General features: G+C 42.7%; 1 protein-coding gene across 2 annotated transcripts; it reads left to right on the top strand.

The window, feature by feature from the left end:
* The first annotated feature begins 1,577 nt into the window (after positions 1 to 1,577).
* On the top strand, positions 1,578 to 23,941 carry IFNAR1 (interferon alpha and beta receptor subunit 1). 2 transcript variants are annotated; one of them, XM_044913563.1, is made up of 11 exons: positions 1,578 to 1,723; positions 5,251 to 5,374; positions 9,676 to 9,854; positions 11,961 to 12,118; positions 12,232 to 12,370; positions 13,481 to 13,595; positions 16,071 to 16,270; positions 16,375 to 16,532; positions 18,796 to 18,946; positions 20,068 to 20,213; positions 21,405 to 23,941. In XM_044913563.1, exons 1-11 carry the CDS (start codon positions 1,651 to 1,653, stop codon positions 21,630 to 21,632), a joined length of 1,671 nt encoding a protein of 556 aa, XP_044769498.1. In that variant the 5' UTR covers positions 1,578 to 1,650; the 3' UTR covers positions 21,633 to 23,941. The 2 variants fall into 2 exon arrangements, with proteins under 2 accessions (XP_044769498.1, XP_021533667.1); XM_021677992.1 differs by having other exon boundaries at positions 21,393 to 23,941.
* Positions 23,942 to 24,273: the final 332 nt, after the last annotated feature.

Here is a 24,273-nt window from a genome sequence, read left to right as displayed (position 1 = left end):
CGTAGGGCTCCCTGCTCATCAGGGAGTCTGCCTCTCTCTCTGACCCTCCCCCCTCTCATGCTCTCTCTCTCTATCTCATTCTCTCTCTCAAATAAATAAATAAAATCTTTAAAAAAAAACACAAAAAACCTTAAGTCAAAATTGTTGTAAAGTCTTTTAAAATAAGTATGATTTAGTAAGTACAACAAGAAGTTTCCTTTTTCCATTTGGACCCACATATTCTTGTGGGATATTTTTCCATCTATGACATTGTTAAAGCACTGACAAAACTCAAATCAAACCTAAAATTTGTTGAATCACAAAGTAATAAGCCAAGGCTTAAAAAAAAAAAAAAATGAGGCCTGGGGCGCCTTGGTGGCTCAGTCCGTTAAGGGTCTGACTCTTGATTTTGGCTCAGGTCATGATCTCAGGGTCCTGAGATGGGAGTCCCTCCATTGGGCTCTGCGCTGACGGTGGAGCCTGCTTCAGATTCTCTCTTCCTGGATGTGTGCCCCTTCCCCCACACCCCCCCTTAACACGTGCTCTCACTTTCTAAAAATAAAAAATAAAAATGAGGCCTAACAACTGGTTAGATTTACTAAAAATCCTTTTTCACTTAAAATGGGTGAATTTCATGGTATATAAATTATACCTCAAAGTTGTTTATAAGGCAGAATCCAAGTCCATTGTTCTCTATAAATACTCATTTTATCACATAATTGGTAATTAATATTGTTTAGTCGTAATTATCAGCTAAGCATGATTATTTCATCTCTCATCCTTGATATTTTCCGTTTTGCGTATTTTAAGAATATACATAATCTATTATTAAAGCATTTAAATAACTATTTTAATGGTGGACCCAAATTGTTTACTAATAAGGGTAAGCAATCAAAACTGCTTAAAGACCGCTGTTCTGGAGACGATCCCAAGCCCCGACGCTGCCACGACTTTCTCCAGGGGTCCCGTGAGCCCCTCGGCCAGGTCGCCCCGAAAACGAGTGCTCGACGCTTCTTGGCTTAACTCTGGCCACTCTTGCCCTTCGCGCACAGCGCTCTGCTCAAAGGAAACGGCCTGGCCCCCTCGGCAGCTTCCTCATTCCTGCCTCCCTTAACCAAGCCGCCCCAACACCGCTTTCCACCGCCTCGGTGTCCGCGACCGGGAGGGGGAGAGCGAGGGCCGACAGCGCCCGACCTCCGCCGCAATCAGACGGCATGAGTTGGCTAACCACAGCCGCAAGGCCTGAGCCAGGACATGCCGCGTTCCCGTTCGGGTCAAGGACTCCTGTTAGGCGTAGCCTTTCCGTAACCAGAGAGTGTACCGCCCTCGGCGGTCACTGGCGGTAAATATGACGAGCGAGAACAACGGGAGGCACGCCCCAATTCCAGGCGCGCACGCGCGGCCCACCGCTCCTCCCACCGGAGCGCACAAGCGCGCTAGACTCCTAGGGCGGCGCGTGCGCGGAGAGACTGGGCGAGCGCGGAGGAGACGCGCGTGCGCGGAGAGGCGGGGCGAGTACGGAAGGGCGGGGCGAGCGCGGAAGGGCGGGGAAGGGCGGAGGCAGGGGGCGGGGGCAGGGCGGCCCTTGGGCCTGGGGTTGCCTCGCGTAGTTAGGTGCTGCGAGAGGTGACCGAGGATGTGACTTCCTTGGCCGGCGGTGACCCGCGGACGATGCTCGCCCTCCTGGGCGCGACGACCCTGGTGCTGGTCGCTGCGGTGCGATGGATGTTGCCCGCAGCCGCAGGTGAGAGCCGAGGGGGCCCGGCGCAGGTCCGGGGGGGGCGAGAGGCTGGGCTGTGGGGGCGTTGGAAGCCTTGGCCCCGGGAGGCGGGTGGAAGGGGCTGGCGCGTTGTCCCGGAGACCTCTGCTCGCCCGGGGTCACAGCGCTCAGATCGAAAATCGGGAGGAAGTGGTGTTCCAAGGATCCTTGCACGCCTCTTGCTTGGGGGCCCGCGTACCGGTCCCCGAGCGGGACACGCCCTTCCCGCCGGCTCTGTAGGCTTCCACCGCCGCGGCGCTGTCACCCAGCGAGAGCCTTCCTGTCGACTTTGTTTCTCTTCGAAAAATCGGGGAGCCGGGCTGGACCCTTAAGTAATAAACAAGGCTTTAGCGGCGAATTGTGTTGCTGTTCCTGAAACATTGTCTCAGTTTAGGGAAACAGTTATTCAGCCCCACGTGGGAGGGGGGATAAGGATTGCAAGAATTTCGCTGCCCTCGAGATTCGGACAGTCTAATAAAAAGTAATAATAAATGAAAAATACGCAACCAAAATAGAGAGGCTGCGACCACGAGGCTGGTTTGCTGCCTTTATTAATACTTAACTGGGACGCATCAGGAGAATGGCAACTATTATAAGGTTGACTTCGGAGTGAGGAAGGGTACCCAAAGAGAAGGAGGGACTAGCACCGAAGGGCAGGAATCCAAGGGGTCAGTGAGGCCGCTTAGTAGGTTCAAAATCCTTAAACTGTTTGCTTAGAAAACCGTACCCCCATATGGTACAATGGTATCCTATTTCTCAAACTCTTCCATGAATACAGTATATATAGAATACGGGTACTATGGTCCTGGTATGACCCGTGGTCATTTCTTTGAAGTCTTTTGTTTTTGAAATTTTTGTATTCAGCTCATTGTGCTTTGATGTAAAAAGAACTTCCCCAGAATTTTCGCATAAAAGTAGCATTCCAAGAGGATGTACATTAAGATCCTTATTTTAATCTAAATTAGGGGAGGGCTGCTAAAATAAACTATACACAGCTAGCATTTATTGTACTCTTAGCTATGTGCCAGGCAATTCTCTAGGTGTTTTAAAGATATAAACTCATTTAGGTTTCAGTAGAAAGCTACACACTATTATCCTCTTTTTACAGAAGAGCAAACTGAGACACTGAGTAGCTTGCCTCAGGCCCTGCAGCTAGCCAGTGGCTGAATGGGAAATTAAACCCTGGGAATCAGCGGCAGAGCCCTGGGCTTAAGAGTAGTCTGTTTTCTTAAAGGTTAAACAATTTAAATTCTCAATTATCCATTGATATTTGTTAAGTGCCTAGTTACCTTTCAATTAACTAATGTACTTTTTTCCTCAAAGGAACGGTAAAATGTTCAAAACTAAATTAAATGTTACCCAACCTAGAGATCCTAATGTTGCTCTCTTTCCAAGTCATAAAAATATTCATACTTTTAAACCTAGTAAATGTAGTCCTGGGACCCTAGCCTAAGAAAATTACCCGAAATGTGGGAGGAAATTTATGTTTATATGGACGTATATATTTGGATTTATGTCAGACTTAAAAAGGTAGTAAATCGTTTCTGATCATCCATTAGGAATGTGAAAGGTTGGAAGCAACCAATTGTGTAAGTAGAAGTATGGGATTAAGTGGCCATTTATAGATCTTACATGCTACAAAAGTGAAATAGACTGTTTTCAAAAGGATATTGCTAATACGAATAGAGCGAAATCTGTGAAATCGATAATGCTTATTTTCTCTGAGACTTCATCGCGAAGGAGAATACTTTCCTTATTCCACTCCTCTAAACGTAATTTTCATCCCATTTGTTGTGATTTTATAGATTGTATGCAGCCAAAGGGGAGTGACTGGGTTTACAGGAATCAACAAAAGATCTGATAGCATTTGTAGTCTCTGGTCTAGACTAGTCTAATTCCACTAACTCGGGACCTTCTCCCTGTCTCAAACTTGAGCTGAGTATTGGAATATTTGGGTAATCACAGAGGAAGAAAAACACAGGTTGGAGGGACCAAAAGGGAAAAATAAGAAGAGAGGACATCCAACTCAGGGAAGATTCCTCCTAGATGTGTAAGAAATAATAGATCTGTAGACAGAAGTCCTTAAAAATAAACAGATGGGGCGCCTGGGTGGCTCAGTTGGTTAAGCGACTGCCTTCGGCTCGGGTCATGATCCTGGAGTCCCGGGATCGAGTCCCGCGTCGGGCTCCCTGCTCGGCGGGGAGTCTGCTTCTCCCTCTGACCCTCCTCCCTCTCATGCTCTCTGTCTCTCATTCTCTCTCTCGCAAATAAATAAAATCTTTAAAAAATAAAAAAAATAAAAAAAAAAAAAATAAAAAAAAAATAAACAGATGGGTTCAGGCTTGATATGAACACCTTTCCGAGTTCCTGTAGGGCTTGGCTGACATGATAAACATTCATAGCTCTGTCTCTTGATTTTTGTCATGTGAATATTTGGTTTCTGTAACTAAGCTGTTAACTTTGAAATCACAGCTGTTCCATTCTCTGTCAGAATAGATGAAGCATAAATACAGGATGTGAAACCAAACTGAGGCCATTAAACAGTTGAACCTTGTATCCTTTACATGTCTTCTAAGATCACAGAAAGTTTTTATACAGAGACTATTTTTTCTTTTCTTTTCTTTTTTTTAAATCTTAATTGCTAAAAAATGCCAGCCGTCATCTGAGCTTTCAGCAAGTTGTAATCTTTTTGCTGGTGGACGGTCTTTTTTTTTTTTTCTCCTCATCATGATGAGTGTAGTCTTTAATCCCCTTCACCCATTTCCCCCATCTCCCCCTACCCCTCTGGTGACAGTCAGTTTGACCGACAGTTAAGAGTCTGTTTCTTGGTTTGCCTTTCTCTTTTTTTTTTTTCCTTTGCTCATTTGTTTTCTTTCTTAAATTCCATATATAAGTAAGATCATATGGCATTTGTCTTTCTCTGACTGACTTATTTCACTTAGCATGATACTCTCCAGTTCCATCCATGTTGTTGCAAATGGCAAGATTTCATTCTTTTTTATGGCTGAATAATATTCCTCTGTGTGTGTGTGTGTGTGTGTGTGTGTGTGTGTATCACATCTTCTTTATCCATTCATCAGTCAATGGACACTTGGGCTGCTTCCATATCTTGGCTATTGTAAATAATGCTGCTATAAACATAGGGGGTGCATGTATGCCTTTGAATTAGTATTTTTGTATTTTTTGGGTAAAGAGACTTTCAATTAAAAGATCAATGCTGATTTTCTTTATTTTCTCCAGCTTTACTGAGATATATATGACATATAAGGCTTACTTTTTATGGATTAAAAAACCTCGACCTTTTTCTAGCTCTCTCAAATGCAGAGATTAAATAAATAATTAGCCTCCCTGTGCTGAGAGCAATGATTAGGTTTTTTTAGATTTCTGTATATACTTTGTTATATTTGAATGTATTCATTCTTTAATCAGTGACGTGAAAGGAAGAATAACATTTTTAAGACTATCTACAGCGTATATGTAACTGTCTTCTTTCTTGTTGCCTTGATTTCTAGGAGGAACAAATCTAAAATCTCCTCAAAATGTAGAGGTCTACATCGTTGATGATACCTTTATCCTGAGGTGGAACAGGAGCGATCCGTCTGTCAAGAATGTGACTTTTTCAGCAGATTATCAAACGTATGCAACTCTATTGATTGATTTACAAGAATCACCTGAATAAGTTTGAAAATTGTAACCCCATCATTTATTTCTCAGATTTGAGAACCAATTGGTTTTCCATCTTTTAGAGAAATTTTATGTCTACGTAATATTTATAACTTCATATCTACAAATAGAGACTTAGTCCAATTCGTCTTGGGGTGTTGCAGCAAAAGAGATTTGGGGGATGAAGATGGCAGACAGCTTCTGTAGACCACAGCCGTACCTTCTCTCTTCTAGATGCGTCACCTTCTTTGAGTATATCCCTAGCCCTAACTTTTTTTTTTTTTTTTAAAGATTTTATTTATTTATTTATTTGACAGAGAGAAACACAGCGAGAGAGGGAACACAAGCAGGGGGAGTGGGAGAGGGAGAAGCAGGCCCCCCGCAGAGCAGGGAGCCCGATGCGGGACTCGATCCCAGGACCCTGGGATCATGACCTGAGCTGAAGGCAGTCGCTTAACCAACTGAGCCACCCAGGTGCCCTAGCCCTAACTTTCTACCTCATAGCTGCCAAGAGGATGGGCAGGTGGGGAGTTGCAGAAGAAAGATTCTGGAAGGAATGTAGCTCAGGGAGTACAGCACTTTGCTTTGGGTGTCAGGGTCCTGTGTGCTAACTATGATCCCTGTCTAAGAAAGAATGGCTGGTAATTGGCCAGTGAAGAAACAGGGTGTAGGACCCCCAGAACCAGGATCTCCCCACTTCAACCACAACCAGCACCCAGTTCTCCAGTTGATTGTTAATAGAGCTGTGAGATTCATTTACTCATTTACTCATTACTCATTTTCTGTGAGATTCATTTACTTTAGTCACTCACGCGTGTGCGCGTGTGTATGTGTACGAATATGTGTGCACATACACAAACTTGTATACATACATCGATGGTTTTTCTTGGAATTAATCATTTAAGAATTTTTATTTCTAGAGATTTTCTTTAAATCGAACTTTGAGTTTTGTCCATTTAGTTCTTTGCTTTAGTTCAAAATTTTCTTAATAAACAACTATTTCAGGTATAACAAAGATTGTTTCAGATACTCGTATTTAAAGTTACCCTTTTAGGAGCGCCTGGGTAGCTTAGTTGGTTGGGTGTCTGCCTTCCGCTCAGGTCATGATCCTGGAGTCCTGGGATCGAGCCCCGTGTGGGGCTCCCTGCTCAGTGGGGAGTCTGCTTTTCCCTCTCCCTCTGTGCCCCCCCACCCCAGCTCTTGTTTTCTCTCTCTCTCTCTCTCACTTTCTCTCTCTCTATCTCAAATAAATAAATAAAATTTTTTTTTAAAAATAAAGTTACCCTTTTAGCAAAGAAGATAGACAGTGCCCTCATATTGTTCCTTCACACATTCTGTCACTGATACTAAATTCTCCAGTCCATAATAGTCTGCCTTTCATCCTTTCATTCTGACTTTAGCATCAAATGCATTGTTTCCATATGTTGTCACCCTGCTCTGTTCTACTAGCTTTATAAATAATTGCCTTATAAAGATATGCCAGACTACAAGTTTAGGGAGAGAGTACAGCGACAGTATAGTGTGGTATGGACTTGAGCCAGGCTGCTTGGGTGCAAAGCCATCCCATGCTATGTATTCTATCGCTGTTTTCTTTCCTGTGAAGTGGTGATAAAAACTAATATATTATATATATATTATATACCATACCATATATAACTTATCATCCAAACCAAAACAGTTTCGAGAGTTAAAAGTGGCAGTTAATTTTAGATAAGCTGGAACAACAAGCTTAAACCAGGACCACCCCAGGCAAATTGGGATGGGACTCCCCCGCCCCCCCTCCTACCATAATAAGGTGTCTAACTTAGAAGGTTGTAGAAGTATAGAACAATGTTTGTTTAAGATTTTATTTATTTATTTATTTGAAAGAGAGAGAGAAGCAGACTCCTTGCTGAGCAGGGAGCCCTACATGGGGCTGGATCCCAGGACCCTGAGATCATGACCTGAGCCGAAGGCACTTAACCCACGGAGCCACCCAGGCACCCCGAAGTAGTAGAACAATTTTATGTAAAGTGCTCAGTGGATGAAGGAAATGATTAATGGAAGTAGTTAATAGCAAAAGCAAACAAGTATTTTTTTAATTAAAAAAAAAATTTTTTTGAGACCAAGAGAAAGTGTGAGTGGGGGGAGGGCAGAGGGAGTGGGAGGAAGAGAGAGAGAGAGAGAATATCTCAAGTAGGCTCCATACCCCAGCGCAGAGCCAGACAAGGGACTCGATCTCAGGACCCTGAGATCATGACCTGAGCCAAAATCAAGAGTCAGACGCTTAACCCACTGAGCCACCCAGACACCCCTTAATGTAGTGTTTCTCTGAATGTAGGACAGATGCCACTGGTGATAAATGATACACAGACACATAAATAAGCCATTAGGATTCCAGTGTCTGTAGAACACATGCTAAGACATCAGTATTTGTGACCTATATCCAAATTTTATTATGATGTATGTAGTGTTTAGTATTCATTCTTCCATTCAATAAAGATTGGGTACCTTTTATGCTAAACACTCTTCTGGGTACTTAGAATGTATCAGTGAATAGGAAAGACCAAGATGGCATGTTTCTTATATTATGGCATGGGTTTTATGAAACAAATTTTATATCGGTTACATCATCGTTCTCAAATCGTGTTCTGTTCTGATCTAAATACTTCATATGATAAAGTTGGGTTTGATTGGTTGTTGTTTTTCTTTTTAAGATAATATAAAAACAGTTACCACTGCAGTATCGAGTGTGCTTCTGCACCTCCTAGAACAGGAAAGATAGAGGGGAAGAGAGAGAGTGGGTTGGAACCATGTCAGGGCTTACTTTTACAATTTGTATAAGGTTTTCTGTTTATAATAAGAGTTTCTGGATTTTTTAACATAGAGTCTGATGTGGAGGAGTTTCTCAGGGTATCATTAAATGCCAACTCTAGTCTCACAGCTCAGAGAAGTAGAAAGGGAAACTAGCCAGGAATGTAGCTTCCCATATGCCAGTGTATATTTTTGGTAATTTTTTCAAATGTTTCCTTTTTTTGTTTTGTTTTTAATTAATACATATGTATTATTTGTTTCAGGGGTACAGTCCTTTTTGAAAAATGAGATGGACTTATATTTGGGTCAACACAGAAATGATGTGGCTAGATCATCCCTGGAGTCTGTTATCTTAAAGCATTTTTAAAATGAAGTCTACAATATTATCCCTCCCTCCTCCTCCCCCTTCCCCTCCAAAAAGCAGCTCGTGCTAGAAATTATGAATCAGTCTTTTTTTTTTTTTAAAAGATTTTATTTATTTATTTGAGAGAGAGAAAGCACATGAGAGGGGGGAGGGTCAGAGGGAGAAGCAGACTCCCCGCCGGGCAGGGAGCCCGATGCGGGACTCGATCCCGGGACTCCAGGATCATGACCTGAGCCGAAGGCAGTGGCTTAACCAACTGAGCCACCCAGGCGCCCCAATTATGAATCAGTCTTGACAGAAATGCCTTCTCAGAGGAGAGTTTCTCTGACTGGTTTAAGGTAGACAGGGTTTCACGTGGGCAAAAAATTTCGAGACCTAACAAGTTTGTTGTCTCTCACCTTCCCGTCAGCCTCCTGGGTAGGCTGGAGTCACATGTGGCAGGATGTCCTTTCTTGATTTCTTCATGTGTTTGAAGAATCGAATATCCATCAGTTCTACTTTTTAGTGGACTGAACGAGGAATTTGTCAGTTTATATTAACATTTTAAGTTTTGTTTCTAGTGATGTAGTAGGAAGAATTACTGCAGCCAGCAAGCAGAAGGGGCTGTTTGGTTTTGACGAGGGCAGAGGAAATTCTCCAACCCTGCTGATTCTGAGATCTTTCTCTGGTCTGGTAAAACTAGTCCAAGAAGTTTAGAAGGGAATCATCAGATCCAGTCACCAAGTTTTCAGTAAGGAAAAGATCCAGAAATACAGAGTAGTTGGCCCAAAGTCACACAACTATTTTTAACAAACCTGAGACTAAGTCCACTCTTTGTACCTTCTAGGTTATTTCTTTCTCTGCTTCTTTGAAATCCTAATGCAGCCTGTCACAAAATTACAGAACTGTATCCAAAAATGAACCTTCGGAATGATTCCATTTTCTAAATAATAACTTGGTGTATATGTGCTGGACACGAGGGCCACGTTGCAACTAAAATGTTAACAGGTTAACTCAAATAGAATAACTACCTAGCCTAGCTTTGTAATAGTTTCTCTTTTTAGTAAACAAACCGTGTTTGACAGTCTTTTGTAGTTACGCATTTGCTTATTCATGCATCTCCTATTTTGTCTTAAAGACTTAAAAATGATACTTGGGTAAAATTGCCTGGCTGTCAGTCTATCGCCAGTACCAAATGCAACTTTTCTTCAGTCAAGCTCAATGTTTATGAAGAAATTAAATTGCGGATAAGAGCAGAGGAGGACAGCAACACTTCTCCGTGGCATTATGTTGACTCGTTCACCCTATTTGAAAAAGGTAAGAAGAAGTTGCCAGCCGAATTACAGGATATTCCTCATGAACTATTCCGATCACAGCTCACTTCCCAAGCCCATTCATGTGCATGGTGTAAAATCTCCCGTTTAAAGAAAAAGGGGGGGCGGGGGGCCTGGGTGGCTCAGTTGGTTAAGTGACTGCCTTTGGCTCAGGTCATGATCTCTGATCTCATGATCTCTGGGATCAAGTCCCACATTGGGTTCCTTGCTCAGCAGGGAGCCTGCTTCTCCCTCTCCCTCTACCTGCTACTCCATCTGCTTGTGCGCTCTTTCTCTCTATCATATAAATAAATAAAAATTATTTAAAAAAATAAAGCCCAACTGTTTTCATAATAATTCTAAGACTTATCTGCCCCTTCCTTTTCATTCTGTCTTGAGTATACACTGGAGTTTTTCGGAGGCTGATGGGTGAGAGGGAGACCGACTGACTGACTGACTTGGCAGAAGCAAGCGGGAGATACATCTGTCTTCTTTGTTTAAGCCGGACATTAACAAAATTGGACGAGATGTGGCACAGCTCCACTCTTCTCGCTATGTCTGTTTTGGGAAATGTAGTTCTTTTTTTTAGAACAAATATTTGTTACAGTGCAATGGGTTTACCACTATTATTCATGTTCATGAATTAATACTTGAAAATGTTACCAGTTTTAATGTTTAGTGTGCTAAATGTTGAAAGACATGATCCCTATAAACAAAAGCTCTTTCAGACCCTCGGTTTCTTTGAGTGTGAAGGGCTCCTGAGACCAGAATAATTGGGAACCCCGGCCCTCTGTCAGAACTCGCAAGAAGAATGATCTCTGTCCCTCTCTGCGCTTCTCTGCGGCCCTGTGCCTTCGAGCTCCGTTCCTCCTCGCTGCACAGAAAACACTCTTGTCAAGGACTCTGGTGACCTCCTCAATGCCCGAGTTCCCAGCTCTCTTCTGGCTCAGTTCCTGGGTAGCACCAGGGTTACCACTTGAAACCCTTCCACTTCTGGATCTCCAGGGCCCCGCTCCCCACCAGCTCTCCTCCTGCCCATCTGTCCCTCCTTTGCCCCTTTTTCCTGGCCCCCCAGACCCATCAGTGCCAGACTGCTGTGGGGCTGGGTTGTCGGACCTCTTCTCTTTCTACACTCGGTCCACTGGGAATCTTACGGCTTTCAATCCTGTGTGCTCTTGAGAAAAGCCCAGACTTACATCTCCAGCCCCACTCCTTCCCCTTACTTTAAACTGTATCACCAACTCTTCTTTCAACAGGCATCTCTGTGTGTGTGTCTAAGTCATCTGGTCAACCGAAGCTCTTGATTTCCCCCTCAAAACCGGCTTCTCTTGCAGTTTTTTCCATCCCTGCTACGGACAGCACCTGTTTTATTTGCTCAGGCCAAGAGTCTTGGAGTCCTCTTTGGCATCAGTTTTCCTCATGCCCTGCATCCAGTCTGTCAATACTTTCTGAATGGTCCATCTTGAGGGTACATCCCGAAGCGGATCCCTTGTCACGTCCACCCCTGTGACCAGCAAGGCTGGTCTCTTGAGCTACTGCAGTAGCTTCTTCCTGGCCTCCCTGCTTCCTCGTGCCTGAACTAAGGTGATCTTTCCAAAACGTAAATCACAGCATGGCACTCCTCGGATCTCAGCCCTCCAGCAATGTCCCGAAGCTAACTACAGAGCTCTTCCTTTGTTATCTGACTTCTAGCTGCTTCTCGGAGCTACCGGAGCCTCCTTATTGTCTCTTGAAAATGTGAAGCGCATTCCCACCTTGCCGGAATACTCTTTCCCTAGGTAATTTGCCTGACTGACTCCCTCACGTTATTCAGGCCTCAGCTCAAATGTCGCAGGGAGGCTTTTCCTGACTAACTTATCTGAAACAGATCTTGCCACCATCCTCTCTCCCTCTGTGTTATTTCATTTTTCCTCACAGCACACACGACATTGTATGTATTTGTCTATTTGGGGTTTATGGCCATATCCCCCACTAAAATATAAGCGCCGCGAAGGACTTTCTCTCTGTTACTATGCCAGGTATATAGGAAGTGCTTAGAATTATTTGCTGAATGAATGTTTCGACCCTGTATTAATGAAGTTATATAGTAAACGTGTTCATTTTTTTACAGCTCAAATTGGTCCCCCAAAAGTACATTTAGAAGCTGAAGATAAGGCAATAATAATAAACATCTCCCCACCTGGAACAAAAGATCATGGCATGTGGGCTCTGGATAGCTCAAGCTTCACCTACAGCTTAGATATCTGGAAAAACTCTTCAAGTGGAGAAGTAAGCATTCTTCTTACCTTTGTTCAAAGTGAGAGAAAAAGGACATGAATTTGTCCTAAAGTTTGACCTTATATTTTCTTAAAGAGCAGACTTCTGTTTTTCTTTTATTATAGAGAAGGACTAAAACTGTTTACCCCAGAGATAAAATTTATAAACTCTCACCAGAGACCACTTATTGCTTAAAAGTTAAAGCAAGACTTCTGCCGAGAAAAACTGGTGTCTATAGTCCCGTGTATTGTATAAAGACCACAGGTAAGGAGAAAGTTATGCTTTAGATTCAGTAACTTTATATACAGATGGGCAATCTATTAATTCTGGCAGTTTTCCTCTTGGTTGCTGAAGTTTATATGATATCTTAGTAGATATTAAAACAAAAATATTAGCATTTACATAAGCAAAAAAAAAAAAAGTCACAGTAATTGGGATTTTTGTCTCAAGTAAGCAGTAATGAAAGTTCTGTCTAAAAGTCTAAATATTTTCTAATGACAAAAACTACTTTTATTTGCTCAGAATCCACAAAAGGGGGAAAGCAGTTGCTAGAGGAACAGTTAGTCTTCCAAAAAGTACACCTTTATAAAAAGTGTCAAATGTTAAAATGTGAAAGCATCCTGATAAATTTTGTCAGTGACCTCTTGCCAATAATTAAGGTCAGAGGTTAGGAGCTTAGATTTGTTATTTTAATCATAAATTTAATATGCTTTGTTTTTAAAATTAAACATACAGGAGAATTTAAAGTTTTCTCTCCTGCCTCCTTATCCCCAGTACCATTTACCAACAGTTAGCCCTGCTGGTAGTTTGTGCATATTCTTTCCTGCTTCTGTCAGGGCTTATTATAAGCACACACACAGACGATGTGGGAGCCCAATGCGGGGCTTGATCCCAGGACCCTGAGCCAAAGTCAGACGCTTAACAGACTGAACCATCTGGGTGCCCCATCACGTTCTTTTAAATCGCTGCATATTATCACATTGTGTGAATGTACACCATTTGTAACTCACTTACCTGTTACTCCCTGATAACATGTAAGCCTTTTTCTTTTCTTGCCCATGCTGTTAAGAAGAATTCTTAACCATGGGGGTGCCTGGGTGTCTCAGTCAGTTAAGCGTCTGCCTTCAGCTCAGGTCATGATACCCGGGGGTCCTGGGATCGAGCCCCACATCGGACTCCCTGCTCAGGGGGAAGTCTGCTTCTCCTTGTCCCTCTGCCCCTCCACCCGACTCGTGCTCATTCTCTCTTGCTCTCTCTCAAATGATAAATAAATAATCTTTAAAAATAAATAGAACTAAAAAAAAAAAAATCTTACCATGTCTTATCTCACTAAAGTAACAACGCATGCTTTTCTGTGTATTCTTTGTCTTCTAGTTGAAAATAAACTGCCTCCACCAGAAAATATTCAAGTTGATGCTAAAAATCACATCTATGTTCTTAAATGGGATTATATATATGAAAATGTGACTTTTCAAGCTCAGTGGCTCCAGTAAGTTCTATTCCATGAGTTTCCTTTTGCCCAGGTTATTGTGGTTCCTTTCACTCCACTTCAGCCCCCTACAGCTCCAGGCACAAAGGCTGACTGCTTGAGGTGATTATTTAATTCTGGTCCCTGCTCTGCTGTTAACTAACTGGGTGACACTGAGCTAATCCCTTAATCTCTTTTGGCCTTGGTTTCTTCATTTGTTATCATAGGGGCATATTTAATAATATCGCATGTACTTACTGGCTCTTTTTCTTTTTTTTTTTCAAGAGTGCTTCTCATTGCATGTCTTATTTCCCCAGTCTAGACTACTTGACACATGACCCTGAGCTTTTCTTCAGAACTCACTTTTTCCATGAGTCCTTGGAATGATCTCAGTCCAGTCTGTCTTACTCATTTCAAGTTAGCCTTCCCATTTTCTTGACAATGTTAGTGGTTTTGACAGATTTTTTAGTGATCACTTCAGTGGGAAATGAAGAAAGCTGGACAGAACTGTGGATAATGTCTCAGCCCCGCAGAAGTGGTTGAGAACTGCCTGTAGTTCATGTTGGCTGGAAAGTTGTAGGGGATAAAGAGGCGAATCCAGTGGAAGGAGGAGCGGGTTGTGGGGAGGAAGGGGGTGGGTAAGAAAGCTATATTGAGGAATAGAGGGACCAGAGGCAAGGATAGCAAGGGCAGGAAAGGAAGAGTGAGAGGAGGAAGAGAAACAGGAAGTGAACTGAGGGTGAAGGGAAATGGGGACTGCACTGGTGAACTCTCTCTGTCCTTCCATGTTAGTTGCACAATGGAAACGCATTCCTGTGCCTGCATGCCCATAGACCCTGACTGACCTGGAACTTCACTATCAGAAGTATGCTCTAAGTACTAACGCCACAGACTAGAGAGGAGTAGGGGTTTTCTGGTGGCGGTTCTCGAAGTTTTGTGGGTACTCAGCACACCGTGCAAAGTACCGAAGGGATGGTAAAGGTACAGCAATACAACACGTGGTTCCTAGAATCCAAAGCAGGTAGCTGAGGTGGCATAGTGAGGTGTGGTTTGGGGCTGAGGAGTGCTCTGCAAATTATAAGGGTGACAGAAATTGAAAATGTAAAGGTGGATGGGGCCGGAGAGACTGAAGAAGCCATGTGGAGGGAGATGAGATGTGAACAAGGCCTTCATTGGTGAATCATATATTTTAAAATTGGACACGAGAGGGCGTGTTAGGCAGAGCTACAGCACAAGGGAAGCTCAGGCTACAAAGAGATTGAAAATTAGGTTAAGGTCGGGGGTGGGGATGTTATTGCTCTGTAACAAATTACCACAAATTTAATAACAGCTTAAAGAGTGCTGTTACCTCCCAGTGACTTCCAGTCGGGGGACCAGGCTTGGCTTAGCTGGTCCCTCTGCTCAGGGTGTCACAAGGACTCTTGGGGGCCATCTTGGAATTTTTCCTACCACATGGGAGAAGCCCCACCTTGAGAACGGTTGAACATTTGGGCGCGGGAGAACAATGAGAGAGAAAATTGAATACATGGGCTGGGTTGAGATCAGGCATTTGGGTGCCATTTAGAATTTTGCATTGAGGGTTGGGTAACATGAGGTCTGTATGCAAGGAGGGTGAAGATTGCCACATTGTATGTGGACCACAGAGACACCAAAGACGGGAGAACCAGTTAGGGAGGCTGTTGTAGTTCCAGGCCTGAACTGAGTTGCTTTGAGCTGTTGGTTACTGAGTAATTTACTTGACTTCTCCAGGCTCAGTTAAGTGTCCATATTCTGTGTAGACTTGCTCTTACCACACTGTGGCGTGTATCTCCATTTTAACACTTACCCATCGGTGTCTGGGTAATATGTTTCACAGCTGGCTTTCCAGAAGGAAAAAAAAGCCTTATTCGTAGCGCTTGCCAGTTTTCATGATATAAATACACCTACTGTGGTCCCTTTCAACATGATGTCACTGAACATGGCATTAGGGAGAAATGCACAGGAGGACCCCGTTAAAGAGTATTTCCACCACAGAGATACGATAGACATAGATAGTTTTGAGCATAGATAATAAAATGTAATAAAATAATTAGGACAAAATAAGTTTCGATGTAACTTGTCGCCTGTGCTTCTGACCTGCCAGCTATAAATTAAAAAAAAAAAAGAGTTTTGAGTATTTTTATTTTTAATGCAGTCTGTTTATTTGTAAGTTTATGTAATTTAATTTATAGTAATGGCTTTTAATAACTGGCTCGCAGCATTCCAGAAAATTCAGCGGTGGTTCTTGTGTGCTGGCTCTGGTCAGCTCTGGTACAGTAATGCTCTGTCATACCCCAGAGCAAGGGCTCTGGTTCTCTTTGTGTTGTATGTGTGTCTCTTGCATTGTATTGTGAGCTTCCTGAGGGTGGAGACTGTTTCCCTCTGTAACCTTAACCCCTAACTGTGTCTAGCATATTCTAAGTATTTCATAAATATTTATTGAATTACTATGTTTGTAATATTTTTTTGTCTTAAAAGTGCCTATTTAAAAAAGATTCCTGGGGACAATTCAGGTAAATGGAAACAAATACCAAACTGTGAAAATGTCCAAACTACACAGTGTGTCTTTCCCAAAAATACTTTCCGAAAAGGAATTTACCTTATCCGTGTTCGAGCATCGGATGGAAATACCACATCTGTTTGGTCTGACGAAGAAAAATTTGATACTCAATTACAAAGTAAGTCAGTAGTTTTTTCTTCAGATTGTGCTTCTCTGATTTGGTACAGAGTCTTAATATTGTTTTTCCAAGTTGAACATTGTACCTGTACATTTTTTTCCTAGTTACCCTGTTTCCTCCAGTCATTATCATGAAATCCACTAACGATGTTTCCCTGCGGGTCTATATCAGCGCTCCAGAAGAGTCTGAAAGCAAGCCCGTGAACCATCATTACCCACTAATTTATGAAATTGTATTTTGGGAAAACACTTCAAATGCTGAGGTAAAAAAAAAAAACAAAAAAAACTCTGTGATGTTAATCTATAATGTAGGGTTGTAACTAGGATTTTGGGGAAACAAAGTTTGAAGTTAAAATTTTAGGGAAATTTTTAAGCATTAAGACTGATGACAACATGAAGAATATTAGCATCTCTCCCTGTTTTACGGCGTAGTTATGGATCACCTGCATCTGGGCATCCAGGTGTGTTGTTAACATTCAGATCCCTGCACCTCTTACTACTCAAATCAGAATCTCTTGGATGGAACTTGGAAATTTGCGCTTTTAACATGATTCCTGGGTATTTATCTAAACCAGAGTTTCTCGACACTGGCGACATTCAGACTGGATAATTCTTTGCTGTGGGAGCTGTCTTGTGTATTATAGGATGCTTAGCAGCCTCTCTGGCTGATGGCCAGTGCACTGCCTCCCAGTGGGGACAACCAAAAAACCTCCAGACTTTGCCAGCTATGCCCTGGGGGCAGGGTACCTCCGAGGGGGCAAAATCTCAGATGGTCCAGTGGTTTGTGGCACTCCGAGAGGAAAGCATGCCTCCAGAGTTCAGCTTTGCCGCACAAAATCCTGTTCCTTACTGTTCAATTTCATGGCAGAGGAAGGATTTGAAAACAGTCCTCTGAAAAGGCTTCTTGGCAGCGGGAGTCATGAAAAAGAGTCAAGAAACACGGGTTTAAACACTAAAATTAGAAAACCACGGACAAAAGCAGTACACAACATCGGATAATGCACATGATTCTAGATCCCTTTAGCCTGTGGAATTACAATCAAGGAATCAACCTTGAAAAATCTTGTGTAGTTGGGTGGATAAATTCTGTAACCTGACTTTATTTTCTGTTGGAAATCTAAGAAAATTATAATGACTTGGCTACTTTCCTTTTAACTATCTGAACACCCTGTAACCAAAGCATAATTTAGCCCATTGAGAATTATAGTCAGTTCTCAGTTGTCCTTTACATCAGGAAAAAACCTGTATTTGTGTCTCAAGCCACCAAATTGTGTATTTTAGGCAGGGTGCTTTACCTCTCTGAGGTTTTGTTTCCTCTTCTCTAAAGGGGTGGTAGTCATAGTAACTCCATTTTTTTTTTAAAGGATGTTTATGAGGTTTAAAATGAGGTAACATAAGAGGAGTGCCTGGCTGGCTCAGTCAGTAGAATGTGCAGCTCTTGATCTCAGGTTTGTGAGTTCAGGCCCCACCACGTTGGATCTGTAGAGATTACTTAAAAATTAAAAAAAAAAAATCTTAAAATGTGGTAATATATGAAAACACAGCACATCGCTTGACAGATCGTAGAGATTAAATAATACCAGTTGCCATCATATCCTGTCAGTAATTACAATCATAATAGCAACTTGTATTTATTGAAAGCTTATTATGCATCAGGTGCTGTGGTAATTTACATGAATTGTCTCGGTCATTCTTCAAAACAGTCCTGCCAGACTGCCTGATTAAATCATTCGGCAGACACTTGGGATGGAGTAGCTCTTATTGCTTCCCTGATGCCGGGCTTCAAACAGTACAGTGTGGGTGGTTGTGATGTGAGGACAGTTTGGCTTGGCTCTTGGACTTCTCTCGTTTGCCAAGAGGAAAGCATGCTGCCCTTGGTTTGGGTCCAAGGAGGATGAGGGACCTGGGGAGGACCCACGGCCTCGGTACGGGCTCCTTGGCCAGTCAGGACACGTGTGAGTGAGAAAAATAAATGGGTTTTGAGCCACAGGATGTTTTGTTATACGATGTGACATTGCATGACGTTATTTTGTTGTCATTATTTTGTGATTTGTTACACGATATTATTGTGGTGATAGCTGACTACTGCAGGGAAGAGCGGTAATTGTCCTCATTTTACGGATCTGGAAATAGGGCCAAGAGAAAAGAAACAACTTGCCTAAGGCCACATAGCTATAAGCAATAACCCTAATACAGGCAATTTAAGGCCAGAGCCCCCGCTCCTAAATATTCTGCCACCGAGCAGAGGAAATACAACGGCAATTAAACCAAATCAACAGGTACTTATAAATTAGAGTTGTCTTAGGAATATGTCATAATTCCTTTTTGGAAGCAGCATTTTTAGGTTTGACTTGGGTCGTAATGTGTTGTCAAAAACAAATGTATATTTCTTAAACATACACCAACTAAGTGGTTAGGAGAGGCCAGTCTTAGACTGAATATTTAGAGAATTTAGGAAATTGACATTCCCTATCTGATTTTATAAGGTGACTAAATTTTATCAATGATCTACTTATTTTCTTACAGAGAAAAATTCGAGAGAATAGAACGGATTTTACTTTTCCTAAATTAAAACCACTGACTGTATACTGTATCAAAGCCAGAGTGCTCATTCAGGAAGAAAAGTGGAATAAAAGCAGTGTTTTTAGCGATATTGTGTGTGAGAAAACAAAACCAGGTCAGAATCTTCCATTATATCTCTTTTTTTTTTAAATGTAACTGGACTTTAAAAAAATAATTCAAGGCGCCTGGGTGGCTCAGTCATTAAGCGTCTGCCTTCGGCTCAGGTCATGGTCCCAGGGTCCTGGGATCGAGCCCCGCATCGGGCTCCCTGCTCGGCGGGAAGCCTGCTTCTCCCTCTCCCACTCCCCCTGCTTGTGTTCCCTCTCTCGCTGTGTCTCTCCCTGTCAAATAAATAAATAAAATCTTTAAAAATAAATAAATAAATAAAAATTAAAAAATAAAAAAATAATTCAAATTCACTGGAAATTGTAAAATATTTCCTTCTTACTACAAAAGCATAAAGAGAATACTTTCTTCATGAGCTATATGAATCAAAAGTAGACCTTCAGGCTAAGTCCTTCGGTTTTAGAAAATATTTTTAATGCGCAGTTCAGTGTTTTTGAATATTATATTTCATTCAACACGCACATAATTAAATTGCCTTTAATAATTACTCTTTTAACATTTAATGAAACTATTTTAGGTGGTTTTGGGGTTTTTTCTTTACATAATTCTTAATATAATTATCATGTGGGCATCACTTCATTAGTTCAATTGTGAATTTTGTTCTGTGGGAATGGTTAAGTCCCATTGTGTATTTTACAGTTTGCGGTGTTGACTTGCAGATGCTGATTAGTCACGGAATGGTTTTAATTATGCTAGCTCTGTATCAGGAAGTGCTAGAGAACACTTTGCACGCTGGGAGCTAAATGTCAGCATTGCATCCTTCACCTTGCCAGGCCACTCTTTAAGTGGAAATGCATTGCCTAAAAAGAGGGGGTGGGAGGCATGCCTGACTGGCTCAGTCAGTAAAGCGTGTGACTCTTGATCTCGGGGTCATGAGTTCCAGCCCCACCTTGGGCATGGAGCCTACTTATAAATAGATAAAGGGAACGCATTGCCTACAGCTGTTGTATGCCCCATGTTACCAGAAATATTTCTAAGGGTATATCATTTCATAGATTTTTATATTTCCTTTCACATAGCTACATTTCATCCACCTAAACTGTCAGCATTGTGAACATATTTGTGTGTCGAGATCTATGTTGAAGCTTAACATCACTTACTTATTTTTAGGAAATACTTCCAAAACCTGGCTCATAGCTGGAGTTTGTGCTGCATTGTTTTCCATCCCGGTTGTCATCTATGTCATGAAACTTCTCTTTAGATGTATCAGTTATGTGTTCTTTCCATCAAGTAAACCTCCTTCCACTATAGATGAGGTATGTGACTTTTCTTTGTCAATGGGTGGATTTTTCTTAAAACGAATGGGAAATATATTTGATTTCCACAGAATATATGCATTTTCTTGATATCCAGAAAATATACAGACTGGGATATTTTCTTCACTTTCAGTAAATTGGCTTTAGAAACAGTCATTTAATATCATATAACATGGGATTGTAAGGTTTGTCCTTAATCTCATATTTTTCTTCAGTTTGGCTACCTTGGCATTTGTTTTATCATTGAAAAGCTGGCTATTCACCCAAAGCCTACAGCATCCTCATCAGGGCATCCTGTGGATGACATCACAGAAAATAAATATGAGTCTCCTTTCGGGACACCTCACAGGCTCCTGTTTGGCCCCCCTCTGTGAGGTTGGCATATCTAATGAAAACACTAAATGACAAAGACCTAAACCCAGGACCTAGCCTGGGGATGGTGTGTCCACCTAGGGCAGGGGTTCAGGTTGCCTGCCTTGGGAGTATCGCTTGGAGCTCCGGCTTTGGAGCTAGCGAGACCCGAACATGAACTGTCGATCAGCTACGGTATGTTTGCATATGTTAATTCTGTGAAGTTAAGCAGGTCACTTAAGAGAACTTGAGCAGGGGCGCCTGGGTGGCTCAGTCGTTAAGCATCTGCCTTCGGCTCAGGTCATGATCCCGGGGTCCTGGGATCGAGCTCCGCATCGGGCTCCCTGCTCCATGGGGAGCCTGCTTCTCCCTCTCCCACTCCCCCTGCTTGTGTTCCCTCTCTCTCCGTGTCTCTCTCTGTCAAATAAATAAAATCTTAAAAAAATAATTTCTTTAAAAAGGAGAGAGAGAACTTGAGCAAATGCCGTTATGCTATAAAGTTTCAAAAGAAACTCTCCATAGTCCCAGTGCGCACCCCTTTCCTTCATTCTCCCGCACTCACCAGCCCCCTGTGCCCCATCTTGGGTCCTCTTCATGTACCTGCCCCAAGACAGTGCCAAGAGGCACAGGACCTCACTAGTGAGGGGCTTATTCTAAACGTTAGATGGCAGTCGATAGCTCCTAGCTGGTTTTTAATATGTTTATTAATATAAACCATTACCACTGGTTTTCTCGGTAGTGGATGTAAGAAACTGAAGCCGTTGGAACTAAAAACTGTCGTTATTTTAAACAATCTGTTCCTATTCTTCCCCCCTTTTTTTAAATTAGTATTTCTCTGAGCAACCGCTCCGGAATCTCCTCCTTCTCACTTCCGAGGAACAAACGGAAAGATGTTTTATAATTGAAAACACAAACACTATCACGGCAGTAAAAGAAACTAACCAAACCGATGGAGAGCACAAAAAATATAATTCCCAAACCAGTCAAGATTCGGGAAACTATTCTAATGAAGATGAAAGCAGTGGAAGCAAATTCAGCGAAGAATTCCTGCACCAGGAAACCGAGTGACCAGAAGCGAGCTCTAGAATACTCGGGAGTCCTGTGGGAGCCGCGCTCGAAGCCTGGGTTCTCGCTTCGCCCTGTAACTATGCAGAGGATCCCGGCTTGTTGGGGAGGGAAAACGTCTTGGGTCACTGGTCTGAAAACGCAGGCAAGTACTTGTCCGTGGGACAGAAGTTCTCTCTATTCTTTTCTGCGCGCAGACCCTTGAAAGACCTGTCACTGGACCTGCCTGATGAAATGAGTGAAATCCAGAAAATGTTCTCTGTGTCTCTGATGACATCTCAAGTGTTGTGCTAACAGCCATGTGACGAAGCACAGGGTCACTGTGTTCCTATCGGCTGACACCGTCACCGAGAGCCTGTGGCTGTCCGTGTCGCCGACTCGTCCTCCATTCTCAGTGTTACAGTTCAGGATTTTTCAGGAGGTATTTAGACACTTTGGACACCGAAGTGTAGAAAGAAATTTCTCGAGAAAAGCCGGATACCATTACCACTGGTTCTCTGTAAAATAGCTTACCCTAGAAAACGTCTGCAGGTGCCAGAAATGTGATCCTTACAATTTTCAGGGGAACCCTGTCCGTGTGTCCCCAAAACCTTGGCTCCTACATCACAGTCACCTCTCCCTTCTGTGGTTTAGGATTCAAGCCAGGTAATTTTTTCCTATACATTAATACTTCCTAACTCCCAACCTAATTCCCAACCTAGTAGAACAGTAGCTTCTGATTCGAATTTGCAGCCAGTGAAGTGATAGAGAAAGGGACAACTGTCTAATCAGAGAAGTTATTATGATATTTTAAGATAAGGGAGTATGTAGAGGTTAGTCACAGTGTATGCAGGAAGCCTTGGGACCAGAAAATGCTCCTGATAGAACAGACAGAGTAAGAAGTAGAATCATTCAGTAGGAGAAAAGCAGGTGACTTCTGTGAAAAATAAGAGTAATGCGTCTAATCAGCTTTTAATTATTAAATTAACTGTGGGGTTGCTCATCTGTGTCTTGGTTTTTGTTGTTTTTTTTTTTTTTCCTTTCTCGGTTTTATTGAGATATAATTGGCATATAACTTATCCGTGTCATGTTTTGAACCGGGCCAGCTTCTCTGTCCCATGTGGGGCATGCAGGTGTCCCTTCTCCGCTTACACACACTCAAGAAAGTGAACGCTTACTATCAACGGAAGGAAGAAAGTGTAACTGGGGGGGGAAACCTCATTTTAAGAATTGTATCATGTTTTTCAGTGGCCACCTGGAGTGCATTCCTAAATTAGTCATGGAGACCCTTCGTAGGAAGGAAGTCTAGGAACTTTGGTGGCCTCCCAAGGGAAGGGAGATGCAGCAACACAGCGCGCTGGGACGCATGTAACCTAAGGCCAGTATTATTGCTGTCGTCGTCCCTGCTGACGCCCCAGGTTCATCTGTGGGGAAGAAAAGGTGGAAGGCAGCCGCTCTGAGGTGGCTCCTCCTGGCATAACCACAGCTCCACGGAGCACACCGTGCGCTTTCCTGGACCCACAGCCCCGGCTTCCAGCAGAGGATAGCGGGGATCGGGGAGGCCCCTGGGAGACGCAGGTCTCTGCTGAAGAATCCCTAAAGTGACTCAAACACACTCCCCTTTTGATCTTTCTGACCGGAGACATCTCGTTTCAGGCAGGTCTTCTGGGTTGGCCCTCTGTTTGTAGAGGCCCCGTCTCTGGAAATTTGCTTCTTTACAGAGGAGATTGGGACCGCGTTAGGACCCCTGCACCAGCCCTGGCTCTCGACCCGTGCTGACGGACTGGTCCCGTCCAGCACCCAGGCCCAGGGAGAAAGTCGCTTTACACGGGATGTACCTCTGTGGGGCGTAGACGGGAAACTCACTCATTACAATCAGAAAACACCAGTGGAATGCTTAGGTCCCTAGCATGTGGGAGTTTGATGTCCTCGGGTTTGAAGACCCTCTGTGATTTTCAGTGAACAAGCGTCTCAACAGCAGTGAACAAAAACCCCTCATTTTTGCCTTGTCTTCTAGACATGAAAATGCAGTTCCTTTCCATTCTTCATGATGGTCTACATGTACATGTAGCATAGTCAGGAGGTGCTTCCTTGTAAGGTATGGTAAGTGTTCTTTCTGAAGAATAGTTTACTTGGAAACATCCTGTACTTGGGAGCACCAGGAAACTGCCTCAGAAATACAATGTTGATAGTTCTTGGCGAGGCTGAATATAATCAATTACATTTGTATCATTACAGCCAGAAATCCCTTGTATAGGTGAATATACATGTAAATAGTGACATGGGTGTGTAAACACATGTGTGTTTATATCTACCCTTGCCCTCACATATGTGGGTCATTCCATTAGGGTAGCCGTAAAGGACTTACTTACTAGTATAGATTCTAATTCGAAAATTAGAAACGCTGCTCAGAGCTATGAACTTTAGAATCTGACCAGAAATTTACAACCTATAAAGTTATTTTTTAAATACGATTTAGGGTTTGTATCTTTTCCCCCAACCTGCGACCTTTAAAAAGCAGCCCCAAATTGCTCTTAAGAATTCTGTGTACAGAAACCTTCCTTCCTTCCTTCCTCTCCTTCCTGTGACTACTTGTCATGTTATGTATTTGTTTTTTGTCTGGTATATGTCTGCCCCCACGAGACTGGAAGCTCTCTGAGCACAA

Source organism: Neomonachus schauinslandi, chromosome 1 (genome assembly GCF_002201575.2).
Source record: "Neomonachus schauinslandi chromosome 1, ASM220157v2, whole genome shotgun sequence".
NCBI classification, from domain to species: Eukaryota; Metazoa; Chordata; class Mammalia; order Carnivora; family Phocidae; genus Neomonachus; species Neomonachus schauinslandi.
Note: the sequence above shows the minus strand (reverse complement) of the source record. Positions and strands in the feature narration are given on the sequence as shown.

Bases quoted from the DNA above. Each gene is read 5' to 3' on its own strand.
- IFNAR1 (XM_021677992.1), top strand. From the start codon at position 1,651: ATGCTCGCCCTCCTGGGCGCGACGACCCTGGTGCTGGTCGCTGCGGTG. The intron at 12,119-12,231 runs GTAAGCATTCTT...CTTTTATTATAG, and splicing joins AAAACTCTTCAAGTGGAGAA to AGAAGGACTAAAACTGTTTA. The intron at 20,214-21,392 runs GTATGTGACTTT...TTTTTAAATTAG, and splicing joins CTCCTTCCACTATAGATGAG to TATTTCTCTGAGCAACCGCT.